We start from the raw sequence: 12,669 nt of genomic DNA on the forward strand, positions 1-12,669 counted from the left end.
TCCTTGTGTTTGGGTGAAATAAAATGTAATCATTCAGTAGTCGTTTCCCTGTTTTTCATCTGATCTTCAGACTTCAGAAGATTCTTCATTTGATGATTCTCTTCTTGGCTCCGCTTTTTCCTGAGAGAAAGAAAACATTTTGACACTACACCCACATATAATGCATAGTAAATGTCTATTGAGATAAGTTTCCTTATCAGTTACAATGAAACTTTAGTACAGATTTTCTTTGAATTTTACTTAAGTTTTACAAAAACCAGTGATGAAAAACAAATGCTAATTGTAATGCCTTTAAAAAGTAATATGAACTCAGAAGAAGGATTACTTTACTCATTAATATAACAAGTTATACACAGTGCTCTTCATATGGACCTCTGGACTAATACTTTAGCTGTACTCAGTAAACAGGATTCTGAATGTGTTATGACCGAAAAAACTGGGACATTTTACCAATTAGGGAACTCAATATCATCAATGGTTTCAGGGAGAGGTACTCCTTTGGTTTCAGGAAGTAACAGCACCAAACCTCCAGCTATGATTGCCACAGCACCTGTACCAAAACAAGATGCAGATAATGTCAGTGTAATTGCAAAATTATTTTAATTATTTCCTACAAAAAAAGCTAAAGACTTTTCAATTTAAGATATTGTTATGTTTTTTAAATTTAGTGTGTGATAATCACACTTAGGCTGCTAAAAAAATATATTTCTGACTCAAATTGTTGTTGATTAAAAACGAAATAAAAAGCTTTTAACATCTTTGTGATAAATAAAATATCGAATGAATAAACAATTATCACTTTTTTAAACACTCATGAGCTCCTACAAAAGCGTTAAAGGAACTGGTATCAGTATAAAACATTTTCTGAGCATTTTAGTTAAACATTAGCTAAAAATATTACATTTAATGAATTACTTGAATTATTCACTCCAAAGAATAGTTACACAGGCAGTTAGTAACATTGTATTATACTGTGTGGATGGCTCAAACTCTGGACAGTGGGCTCTATAAAATGAACTGAAACTTGTAATTTGTAATTTAACAGATTACTTCCTTTGAATAACCTATAAGATGTTAAATTCTAGTTTACTGCTTCAGGAAACATCCTGAAGTTGTTGTCGAAAAAATAATGGCTAAAATTGGGTGACAAAAAAGGACCATTCACAGTCAGCAGCCAGTACAACCATTACTCAAGAACATTATTCTATAACTGATGTAATTCAACAACACTGTGAGTGCCAAAATATTTTTTGTAATTTCTTTGTAGTTTTACATAAGTAAAAATTCACATTAAGTGATGAAGGGGTTTTACAGCAGCAGTAGACTTTTTTAAAAAAAGTTTTAAACGTTTTTAAGGTCAAATATGGCAAATCGAAACATAGTGATGCTATATTACTACTATATTACTACTTACTACTTTATTCTATAAATAGTGTCACTACTTTGTGAAATTATATCTGATCCATTTGTTTTTTCCTTGTTAGGATCTGTTATTAAGAGTACATTATTAACATTTTGTGGATGTTTTTGAAAAGGTAAATCTATGAACTTGATTTGTTACCTTTTAAAACCCAGTTACTACTTTTATAAAAAAAAATGTAATAGTTGCTATTTATTTTTATTATATTAAATATGGATAAAAAATATAATATGTTATTAATTAATTACAATGAACAAAACTACTTTTCTGCCATTTTAAGCCTAACTATTACATTACATGCATGTTTGAATATATCAGTAGGTAATTGTGTAGCTCAGCGGTCCCCAACCTTTTTTGTGCCACGGACCGGTTTATGCCCGACAATATTTTCACGGACCGGCCTTTAAGGTGTCGCGGATAAATACAACAAAATAAAACTAGTACCGGTACCAAAAAAAACGAAGATTTATTCATAACACACGTGAAAAGAGCCAGGAAAACCGAGTAAACGATAAAAACCATAACAAAATAACGCTGAAAACCGATAAAAACCCTGAAAACCATACATTTCACACCTGAGCCTCAACTCTCGCGGCCCGATACCAAACGACTCACGGACCGGTACCGGTCCGAGGCCCGGGGGTTGGGGACCGCTGGTGTAGCTTTTATCTATGTAAATGTGTTTTATTTATCATATACATTCTACAGAAGAAATCCTATACAGCCCATACGGAAAATCTCTGACATATTTCCCCCAAATCTTAATTTAAAAATTTTTTATCAGTATTTTTCTGGCAACCCATCGGCAAAGTAATATTATGCTTTTAGGGGTTTTGTTTGTTTGGTTTTGTTTTGATTTGAGGGAGAGGGAGAGGGACGTTCTTATAAATATAATAAATAACAAACAGCTGAATCTTTATCTAAAATGGGAAAACTCAAGAGATGAAATGACCAGACTAAACCTGCTTGTTCAGCTGCATCTGTACTCTTTAATTCTAGTAACATCTATGTGATTTGGTGAGAGTAAACACCTTTAAAGCAAATGTTAAAATAGATACATTTCTCTAACATTAGTTCATCCATCCATTCGCTTCCGCTTATATTTTAAAGGGTCGCGGGGGGCGCTGGAGCCTATCCCAGCTGTCTTAGGGCAAGAGGCGGGGTACACCCTGGACAGGTCTCCACAGGGACAGACAACCATTTGCACTCACATTCACTCCCGCATTCACATTACTTGAGCTATGTACAAAAAATACCGAATATTTTATGTACATAAAATACCGAATATTTTTTGTACGTATTTTGTCTGTAGATTCATCCTTTTCCAAAATATATTAGTGGCAATGTAGAGCACAGTCCTTAACATTCTTAAGAATTCAGCCTGAGAAGACATAAATATGAGGTTTTGCATCTTTCATCTGGTATTTAACCTTTTTTTTTTCATATACATGCTTACTGGTAAACATTATAAACCCACCAAAGATGATGAGTGGCAGTTCCAGCCAGATAGCAGCCAGTCTGTACAGCAGGAATGAGGACACAATGCCTCCAACATCACACAGAGTAGAACAAACAGACACTGCCAGGTTCCTGTATTCAGTCAAAATGATGGAGAGATAAACACAATTTCCTGGTTATAACTTCAGCAGGTTATAATTAGTTTCCTCACCTGACAAATGTGGGGTAGAGCTCTGTGTTAACAAACACCACCATCTCAAAGGCCATGGTGATCCCCAACCGACCGATACAGGCAACCGCTGTCTTTAACCAGAACAAGCCTGAGATACACACAGGGAGTCAATAACCAATGGGTACCAGGGTGGTGACCATGTCTGTGTTTTCTGTACAGTCTATGCATAAAACTCACTGTCAGGAATGAAAGCAGCAATGAAGCAAGAAACTCCAGCTACGATATTCGCAGTGGCGAATGGGAGACGCCGGCCAATACGTTCAATGGTGAAGAGGATAAGGAAGGCGGCAGGAAATTCCACCAAGCCAGAAATGAGAAAGTCAATGTAGACGTTTCCTCCTGCTATCCCCAAGCGCATGACGAGGCCTTGATAAACCACAGCACTGGTGAACCTGTGCACAACAAACATAGAGGTTCAGCATCACCTGCATGTAGGCAAAAAACGTGTGATTTCAGGCAAGTCTCACCAGTTGAACATGAGGATGAAGGTGTGCTTTCTCATTTTTGGAGTTCTGATTAGGTCCAGCAAAGAGGCAGAGGTAGACTCACCTTCACCATCAGTCAGTGACTGGGAAATAAAAACATGGAAATGTGAGATTAAAGCAGGATTAAAAAGTGTCATAAAATAATGGTAGAAATAAGGAGTTAATAGGTCTTAATATTTCCTGTTAGTGGAAATGAAATGTTAGAGAATAGTTTTGGTGATTTTCTTTATCTTTGTCAACAAATTCCATTAAATACTAAAGTCAGCAGTAAACTGATAAACATATTTGGTGAATATATTGTTCCTTTAGTCATTGCTATCCATAAACTCTTAAATTGTTCTGTAAGTGAACTATTTAATCGGCCTACCTCCGTATTCTTGGACAGTGTCCTGTGGTTCTCTCTGGCCATGGCTTCAGTGATCTTCAAAGCTTTGGAGGAACGGTTCTGAGAGATGAGCCACCTCGGAGACTCTGGGATAAACCTGAGAAACAAAGAAGTGTCTAAAGGTGCAAGTCTGTAGATAAAAATCTTAACTGAAAAGATTTATACATTATTTAGGTGATGAGGAGCTTTTTAACTCCCTGGAAAGTGACTATGGTAAATATGCAAGGTGAAAATGGTTATTATTATGGAACAAGTAATTAAACCAGCATATTAAGCTCATAGCTCTTTTGCACATATATCTGTTTAATACTTAATTTTTTTTTGTCTCCATGTATTTATTCATGATATTTTTATTTTATCTATTTGTACATATTAACCGGCATCTGCGTGTGGACAGCAGAGAAAGAATTTCATTGCACAGAGAGATGCTTTTTCTTTGCACACATGACAATAAACACTTTGAATCTTGAATCTGAAACCACAGCAGGAGAGGAAGAAGTACTACATCTCTGTCCACCTTGCTGACTTCCATAACCTTACTTCTTGCTTTACTATTTAAAGGCCAGAGTGCTTCCTGCATCAGCACAGAACAAAAGCAATGAGATACATCATATATAAACCATAGTCCCAAAGATAATGGGCAGTTTTCGTTTTCCTTTTACTATAATAAATTTAGTGGGAAAATCTATTTTGATCAAAAAATGGGCGATCGTGGCTCAAGAGTTGGGCGTTCGTCTTGTAATCGGAAGATTGCCGGTTCGAGCCCCGGCTCCGACAGTCTCGGTCATTGTGTCCTTGGGCAAGACACTTCACCCATTGCCTACTGGTGGTGGTCAGAGGACCCGGTGGCGCCAGTCCGGCAGCCTCGCCTCTGTCAGTGCGCCCCAGGGTGGCTGTGGCTACAATGTAGCTTGCCATCACCAGTGTGTGAATGTGTGTGTGAATGGGTGGTAAAGCGCTTTGGGGTCCTTAGGGACTAGTAAAAGGGCATTTACCAAAAAGGGAAGCACCATCTTATGCTAGAAGTACTGTAAGTCTTGTTTCCTGATCCAAACTCACATACCACTTTATTAGGTAACCTGCATATATACCTATTTGTGCAATTATCCAAACAACTTGCAGTAGTGCACAAAATCCTTGATTAGTATCCAATTGATTAGTATCCAAATGTGTGTGCTAGGAAAGCCAAAAACAGGTTTCCACCCTCAAATCGCTTTACAATTCCACTATTCATTCACTGTCACATTGATTGACAGAGGCGAGGTTGCCATCTCGCGCCATCGGCCCCTCTGGCCAATGGGCAATATTGATAAGACTATTATGTGAAAAAATGACAGAGAGTGTTGGACATTTCTGAACAAGTACAGATCTAAAATTTTTCATAAGAGTGATGAAAAAGTGACTAGTAGCTCATTTCAAGAGAGCATTTTTTCCTGGATGATCACGCCATGTGGACATGGCAGTCCACATGGCGTGATTGGTAGTCCATTGCCTTGCCCCCGACTCCCTAACCCTTACTCTGATGCAATGATTGCCTCAGAGATCAGGCGATCCGCATGCTGAACACTGGAATGTTCATATATACATATATATGAAGGTGACGCACTGTCATAAATGCCACTGGTCATTTATGAGCGCAAAGGCAGGCACAGACAATTTTTTGTATCAATAAAGTGGTCTGTTTTTGTCATGTGTACATGATGACAATGTCAAACAACATTGTGATTTTTTTTTTCTTTTTTGTTTGTTTGGTTTTTTACCAGTAATAACACACGAAGAGCACGTAGGGCACAGTGAAGGTGACCTGGAGCCAGCGCCAGTCTGTGATAAAGTAGGCGAGCAAAGGAAGGATGAGGAGACCCACACTGAAGAACATCTGGTACAAGATACCCACTGTTCTCCTGTACTTCACACCAACAATCTCTGTGACTAACAGAGGGACAGGAATGGTATTAAAAGTAAGACAATTTTGTTAGAAACAAAACAATATGACATGCAAAAATAACACAAGTACATAAATTCCACAAATTTAAGCAAATTCTTGCATTATTCACCTAAAAATAATTTGAAAATGTATGATCAAAAGTTAGGCCGTGTCATTTCTACACAGTTAGTTATGAAGATGCCTCAGAGAAAAAATCAGTTTCAGAAAACATGGAGATGATTACGCAGAACATATGAGGTCATCCAGCCTCCTTTGACACTGAAGCCAAGTATGGTCCTGAACACAAGGATGGAGATGTAGTTTGGCGCTATAGCCACTGCGATCCCTGCTACTGCATTCAAAATGTTGGACACCAAGAAACTGATCTGCCTGCCAAACCTGCAGAGTGAAATGGAAAATACATCAGGTGAATGAATATTATTTTGAAAATAATATATTCACACCAGGACACATCAGAGCCACAAGTCAAGCCACAAGAGGCCTGCAGGAGTGTGCCTATTCATACCACACAAACATGCCTTCATGTGTTTCAGGGGTGTTATAGTTAAATTTTTCTATAAAACACAGTTGTAATTATATATGTTACCTGGCCAGGACAGTAAACTTGATGGTTGTTGGAGCCTCACCTGTCAGCAAAGTATCCAAAAGAGAAACTGCCAACCAAGAAGCCCACATTGAGAGTAGACTGGAACATGTCCACCAACCATCCATCTGAACACACCAGATTGAACTGAAAAAGGAACAAAGACATTTTTGCATGTCTATATGAAAACTTCCAATTTCACTTACATACCTGCACAGTTTAGTCAATTAATACAGAGAAATTTTAGGGAATTCTCTTAAATCTAAAGCAACTTTGTTAAGTTTACGCAAACTGTCTTCTCACCTCTGTGACGAAGGATTTCCTGCCTTCATACTGATACTCCCAGCTTTCCTGAAAGACAAAATAAAGAATTAGAATTAGAATTAGAATTCAACTTTATTGTCATTGCACATGCACAGGTACAGGGCAACGAAATGCAGTTTGCATCCATCCAGAAGTGCTTTAGTGATATAGATATATTACAATATATATTAGCAATAATATAGATATGTAAGTATATTACAGAAATGGGTCTATTATGGTATGTTATAATGTACACGGTATGAAGTATGTTGTGAATATTCTATAACTATAGGTAAAAAGTAAACATTTAATCCAATACGGACAGTTTAAACACTTCACACAAAGCTTTTCAGTTGTGTTTTTCGGTCATTTGTCTTCCCCAATGGGAACACAGGCTCCAACTGACAAGGTTTAACTCTGTAAACTGTAAGTTTTCACACTTTTAGAGGCCTTGTGTTGCTTACAACACACAGTTTCTTACCTTTTTCTTGTTGATCCTTGCTGAATACAGTGAGGCAAAAAAGGATTTAGTCAGTTCTCCCACTTCAAAAGATGAGAGAGGTCTGTAATTTTCATCATAGGTATACTTAAACTATGAGAGACGAAATCCAGAAAATCACATTGTCTGATTTTTAAAAAATTTATTTGCAAATTATGGTGGAAAATAAGTATTTGGTCAATAACAAAAGCTCATCTCAATACTTTTTAATATACCCTTTGTTGGTAATGAAAGAGGTCAAATGTTTTCTGTAAGTCTTCACAAGGTTTTCAGACACTGTTGCTGGGCAACACAGACTTTCAACTCCCTCCAAAGATTTTCTATGGGGTTAAGGTCTGGAGACTGGTTAGGCCACTCCAGAACCTTGAAATGCTTCTTACGAAACCACTTTTTCGTTACCCGGGCGCTGTGTTTGGGGTCATTGTCATGCTGAAAGACCCAGCCACGCATCATCTGGAATGCCCTTGCTGATGGGAGGTTTTCAGTCAAAATCTCATGAAACATGGCCCCATTCATTGCTTTGTTTACATATTTCAGTCTTCCTGGTCCCTTTGCAGAAAAACAGCCCCAAAGCATGATGTTTCCACCCCCATGCATCACAGTAGGTATGGTGTTCTTTGGGTGAAACTCAGCATTCTTTCTCCTCCAAACATGACAAGTAGAGTTTTTACCAAAAAATTCTATTTTGGTTTCATCTGACCATATAACAATCTCCCAATCCTCTTCTGGATCATCCAAATGCTCTCTAGCAAACTTCAGACGGGACATTTACTGGCTTAAGCAGAGGGACACGTCTGGCTCTACAGGATTTGAGTGATTTCTTCACACCAAGCTGCTTACCTTTTGCAGATTCAGTCTTCCCAGCCTGGTGCAGGTCTACAATTTTGTTTCTGGTGTCCTTTGACAGCTATTTGGTCTTGGCAATAGTAGAGTTTGGAGTGAGTCTTTTATGCTGATAAGTTCATACAGGTAATGAGTGGAAGACAGAGGAACCACTTACAGAAGAAGTTACAGGTCTGTGAGAGCCAGAAATCTTGCTTGTTTGTAGGTGACCAAATACTTATTTTCCACCATAATTTGCAAATAAATTATTTAAAAATTAGACAATGTGATTTTCTGTTTTTTTCATCATTTTGTCTCTCATAGTTGAGGTACACCTATGATGAAAATTACAGGCCTCTCTCATCTTTTTAAGTGGTAGAACTTGCACAATTGGTGGCTGACTAAATACTTTTTTGCCCCAGTGTATATGGACAAGGAAATTGTTTTCTTTGGTTGTATTCTTAATAACTTATTATCTACACACTATTAAACATTGCCAACTCAGGTGCTACTGAGTAACATGAATTAAAAGATATGAAGATTAACAGAAAGCAAGAGGTATTCATTCATACTCATAGTGGCATTTTGGAGCCAGCCTCAAGTGTCCATTAGAAGAACTTTAGTATTTGGCAGTTTGTTTTCTTCATGGATGACTTTTCTTCAGTCACCAGTGGCTGTGGCTGAAAACTAAAAGAAGTGCACTGGGGGTAGAGTAGGCCCTGAGCACAGAACAAGCAAGAACAATGTGTAGAATCTAAAACCATAGTAAATGCCTGTTGCGCTGATTCAAATTATTTTAACGCAGTGCTCAGGGAGATATCTGGTCTCTGATTCATCCGCAGAAGGAAAGCGACGAGTCCTAACATCCAGTCAGTCTCATAAGTAAAAATAGTGTAAACTATCTTCAGCCACAAGGGGTTCTGCAACAGATGGTCTGTCCCCCACAGAGTCGTATTATCAACATCATGGAGTCTGTGTGGGACTGATTACATCAAAAGCGCCTGAGAGAGCCTAAATACACAGAACAGCTCTGTGAATTTCTCTAACATGCTGGAACAATCTACCAACCAAAAAACTGTACCTTGAACACTTTATCTTGTGTAAAAGTAGTTAAAGGCTGTTTTGTTTTGGGTTTTTTTGGTCTTTCCATAATGTCACTGATGAACAAAAACATTAAAAAAAACATTTTTAGTCTTCTTTTTGTTTCTACTACCTATAACAGCACTGAATCCATTATTTAATGCTCAAGACTGACATTATTAAACTATAAAACTATAGTTAAATTATAAAACATCACCCATTTATCTACGTAAACTATGCATATGAAACTATACATGAAACTGAAATTTGTTCACACACGACTGTGTTGCTAAACACGAGTCCAACGTCATCATCAAGTTTGCGGATGGCACAACCATCATAGGCCTCATCACAGGCAATGATGAGACGGCCTATAGAGAGGAGGTGATGGCACTGTACGAGTGGTGTCTGGAAAATAACCTGACTCTCAACATCAGCAAAACTAGAGAAATGATAGTGGACTACTGGAAACGACCAGTCAGAGGACACCAGCCCATCCACATCAACGGTGTCAAGGTCGAAAGGGTCAGCAGCTTCAAATTCCTTGGAGTCAACATCACCGAGGACTTCTCCTGGACCCTTCACACAGACACTGCTATGAGGAAAGCTCGCCAGCGGCTTTATTTCCTGAGGAGGCTGAGGAAGTTTGGCATGAATGCCAACATCACCTCAAATTTCTACAGGTGTGCAATTGAAAGCTTGCTGACGAGCTGCATTACAGTTTGGTACGGAAGCTGCTCTGCCAGCAGCCGTAAATCACTACAGAGGGTGGTGAAGGCAGCAGAGCACATCACTGGCATGAGGCTTCCTGCCATTCAGGACATTTATCTCCAGCGATGCCTCCGTAAAGCACACAGCATCATCAAGGACCACAGCCACCCAGCACATCAGCTGTTCTCCTTGTTACCATCTGGCAGACGTTACAGGAGTCTGTCTGCTCGGACTACAAGACTTAAAAACAGTTTTTACCACCAAGCCATACAACACCTCAACCACAACACTTAAACACACACAGTCCACAGGACGCACTCAGAAGCTACCTTGCAGCTTCACAAGTACTCTGTTTAATCTGCACTGGTCACTCCACTTTATTGTTATTGATATTTATATTTAAAAAGTGCAATACTGCTGCTCATTCCTGTGCAATATCCCATCTGCCCTCCTGTCATATTTCTTTTCAAGATTTTCTTATTTAATCACTAGTGTACATATATTTATATTTATAGATACATATATATTTAGTCATCTTTTCTCTTTTACCACATCTCTCTAATATTTTGCTCTTTACTATTTTTCTATTTTTTGTTTATTATTTTATTTTATTTTATTATATTTTATTATATTTTCTTCTACTGTACCATGCTGCTGAGTGACTGCTGCTCGTCAAACACATTTCATTGCAATGTTGACCCTGTGCTAACTTGCATATGACAAATAAAACTGAAAACTGAACTATATGAAAATTATACATAAACACTGTGAAAAACAGTCATATAGGAACTGACCTTGCATGCTGTAAGTGGGACTCCACTCAGGTCCAGTTCTTGTGTGTCACAGGTCAGCTCTGTGGCATTCCAGTCCACCTCATACTGCTCGCAGGTGCTGTGCTGCACCAGTCCAGAGCTATTGACCAGAGGCACCGTCAGCCTGCGGCTGTCTGTCAGGTTCCAGCCGCATGCATGCCTCCTCTCCACCACTGCAGGGTCCCGACACCAATGATCAGGGGTGAAACCCTGGAATACGATGCCGACGTATACCCCTGCAAAGGGCAACGACAAGAGGCAGAGCAGGGCAAAGATTCGCCTCTGACAGCGGCCAAATGACCCGGCCTCTTCCAAGAGGTCATCAAAGGTCATCCTTACTGCCGCAAAGTTTAAGAAATCAAGTCAAATCTTGTTCTGTTCAGCAAACCATGGATCAGTGCAAACTATCAGAGTCCCTTCAGGGGTGCTTAGACCTCGTGCACCTCACACCGGTCGATCCACAAGTCCAAAGGGGCCAGATGAAACACAGCTGGGTAACAGCGTGTTACTGTTTAATAGAGTCAAACACAGGAAGAAAGCGGGATTATGCAATCATTAAATGTGTCTTCTTAAGGAATGCTTGAATGGTCCCGCCTTAGCTTCAATATTTATGCACGATCATCACATCACATGACACAGATGGTCAGTTGTCTTTTATTTTTCTAAGAAAATGGTGTGACGTTTATTAACTACACAATAAAAATGACTGTGTTTGAATCACTCTGCCTCCATCCACTGTATTCCTGGAATTTGTAAAAAAAAAAAAATAATAATAATAATATATATATATATATATATATATATATATATATATATATATATATATAACAGTGTTAAATTAACCAGTACATATTTATTTTCTCGTATTAACCTAAATCAAAGAAGTTTATAGAATTTAGAGAAAAATTAACTTGATTAAAAGAAGTTGAGCAAATCAGAGAAATCTCTGTCTGGCCTTCTTCACCTTGGAGCAGCTGCTCTGTGCCCGACTCTGTGTTTAGGCCCAGGGACCGTGGATAAATACACAGACATGTTTGTGGATATTGTTGTAAGTGCATCTATTGACTTCAAGGCATTCACAACCCGCTAACCCCAAAGTTTAACCTTCACAAGTAAGTGCCAAACCCTAACACTAATGTAAAATTAATTCTATCTTACATTATAAAACTAATCCTTCAAAGAGAGACATTTAAAAGACAGCCAAAATATTTTGACTTCTAAAAGACTGACACCTGAAAAACTTTTTATAAATACTTAAAAAAATATATTTTCTTCCTTCTATAATTGTTGCATCTTTGTAGTGTGCAGTGTGTGTTATCTACACTTGACATTGTTACTAACACATCCTCACACATCCTCCTTCAGTCAATTAGACTGAAGCTGGAAGCTGCGTGGAGAACCCTGACTTTACTGAAATATCATTATTATTATGAGGGTTTTGATAGGATGTGTTTTTCTTACTTTAACCTTTCTGAGGTAGCATTAGGATCATCATATGATCATATGGTCTCACGAGTTGTATATGTATGTATTTCTTTATGTCCTCTGTTACATGCTTTGTTGTTCAGAAACATTACTACCATTGTATTTAAGACTTTCAGCTGAATTCACTCAGTCTTGTGTATGTCACATGTAAGGTCAGCTGTTTGCTGTGCTCATGTAAGATTTCTCAACTCTTACTTCTATCATATTTGTAAATTGCTTATATCACATATTTGAACAAAATTAAATTAAGCCTGACATGAATTCCAAAGACTAGGCTGTGTTTCTTTGGTTATAATAAGAAATCGTCTCATCTTCCTAAGTTTTTAATAAAACAGATTTCAAACATCCAGCCAGTTTTAGAAAGATTGCCTCTTCCTGTTTTTGACTCCACGCCATTATAGACTGTATAGAAAAGATGGACATAGCCAGGAAACAGAAAGAGTTGGGTT

The 12,669-nt window shown here is 38.1% G+C and overlaps 1 protein-coding gene across 3 annotated transcripts; it reads right to left on the reverse strand.

Moving 5' to 3' along the window:
* Positions 1–7: 7 nt before the first annotated feature.
* On the reverse strand, positions 8–11,251 carry slc22a2 (solute carrier family 22 member 2). 3 transcript variants are annotated; one of them, XM_084953625.1, is made up of 12 exons: positions 10,718–11,251; positions 6,812–6,859; positions 6,552–6,655; positions 6,149–6,303; positions 5,741–5,801; positions 3,963–4,077; positions 3,578–3,678; positions 3,288–3,502; positions 3,090–3,198; positions 2,898–3,010; positions 451–550; positions 8–120 (listed from the first exon to the last, which is right to left on the reverse strand). In XM_084953625.1, the coding sequence occupies exons 1-12, from the start codon at positions 11,066–11,068 to the stop codon at positions 30–32; spliced, it is 1,563 nt and encodes a 520-aa protein (XP_084809751.1). In that variant the 5' UTR covers positions 11,069–11,251; the 3' UTR covers positions 8–29. The 3 variants fall into 3 exon arrangements, 2 of the variants coding, with proteins under 2 accessions (XP_084809751.1, XP_084809750.1); XM_084953624.1 differs by having other exon boundaries at positions 5,741–5,909; positions 10,718–11,250; XR_014802761.1 differs by lacking the exon at positions 2,898–3,010 and having other exon boundaries at positions 5,741–5,909.
* Between the last annotated feature and the right edge of the window lie 1,418 nt (positions 11,252–12,669).

Source organism: Perissodus microlepis, chromosome 15, assembly GCF_051167445.1.
Source record: "Perissodus microlepis isolate ML-2025 ecotype Zambia chromosome 15, ASM5116744v1, whole genome shotgun sequence".
Lineage (NCBI taxonomy): Eukaryota > Metazoa > Chordata > Actinopteri > Cichliformes > Cichlidae > Perissodus > Perissodus microlepis.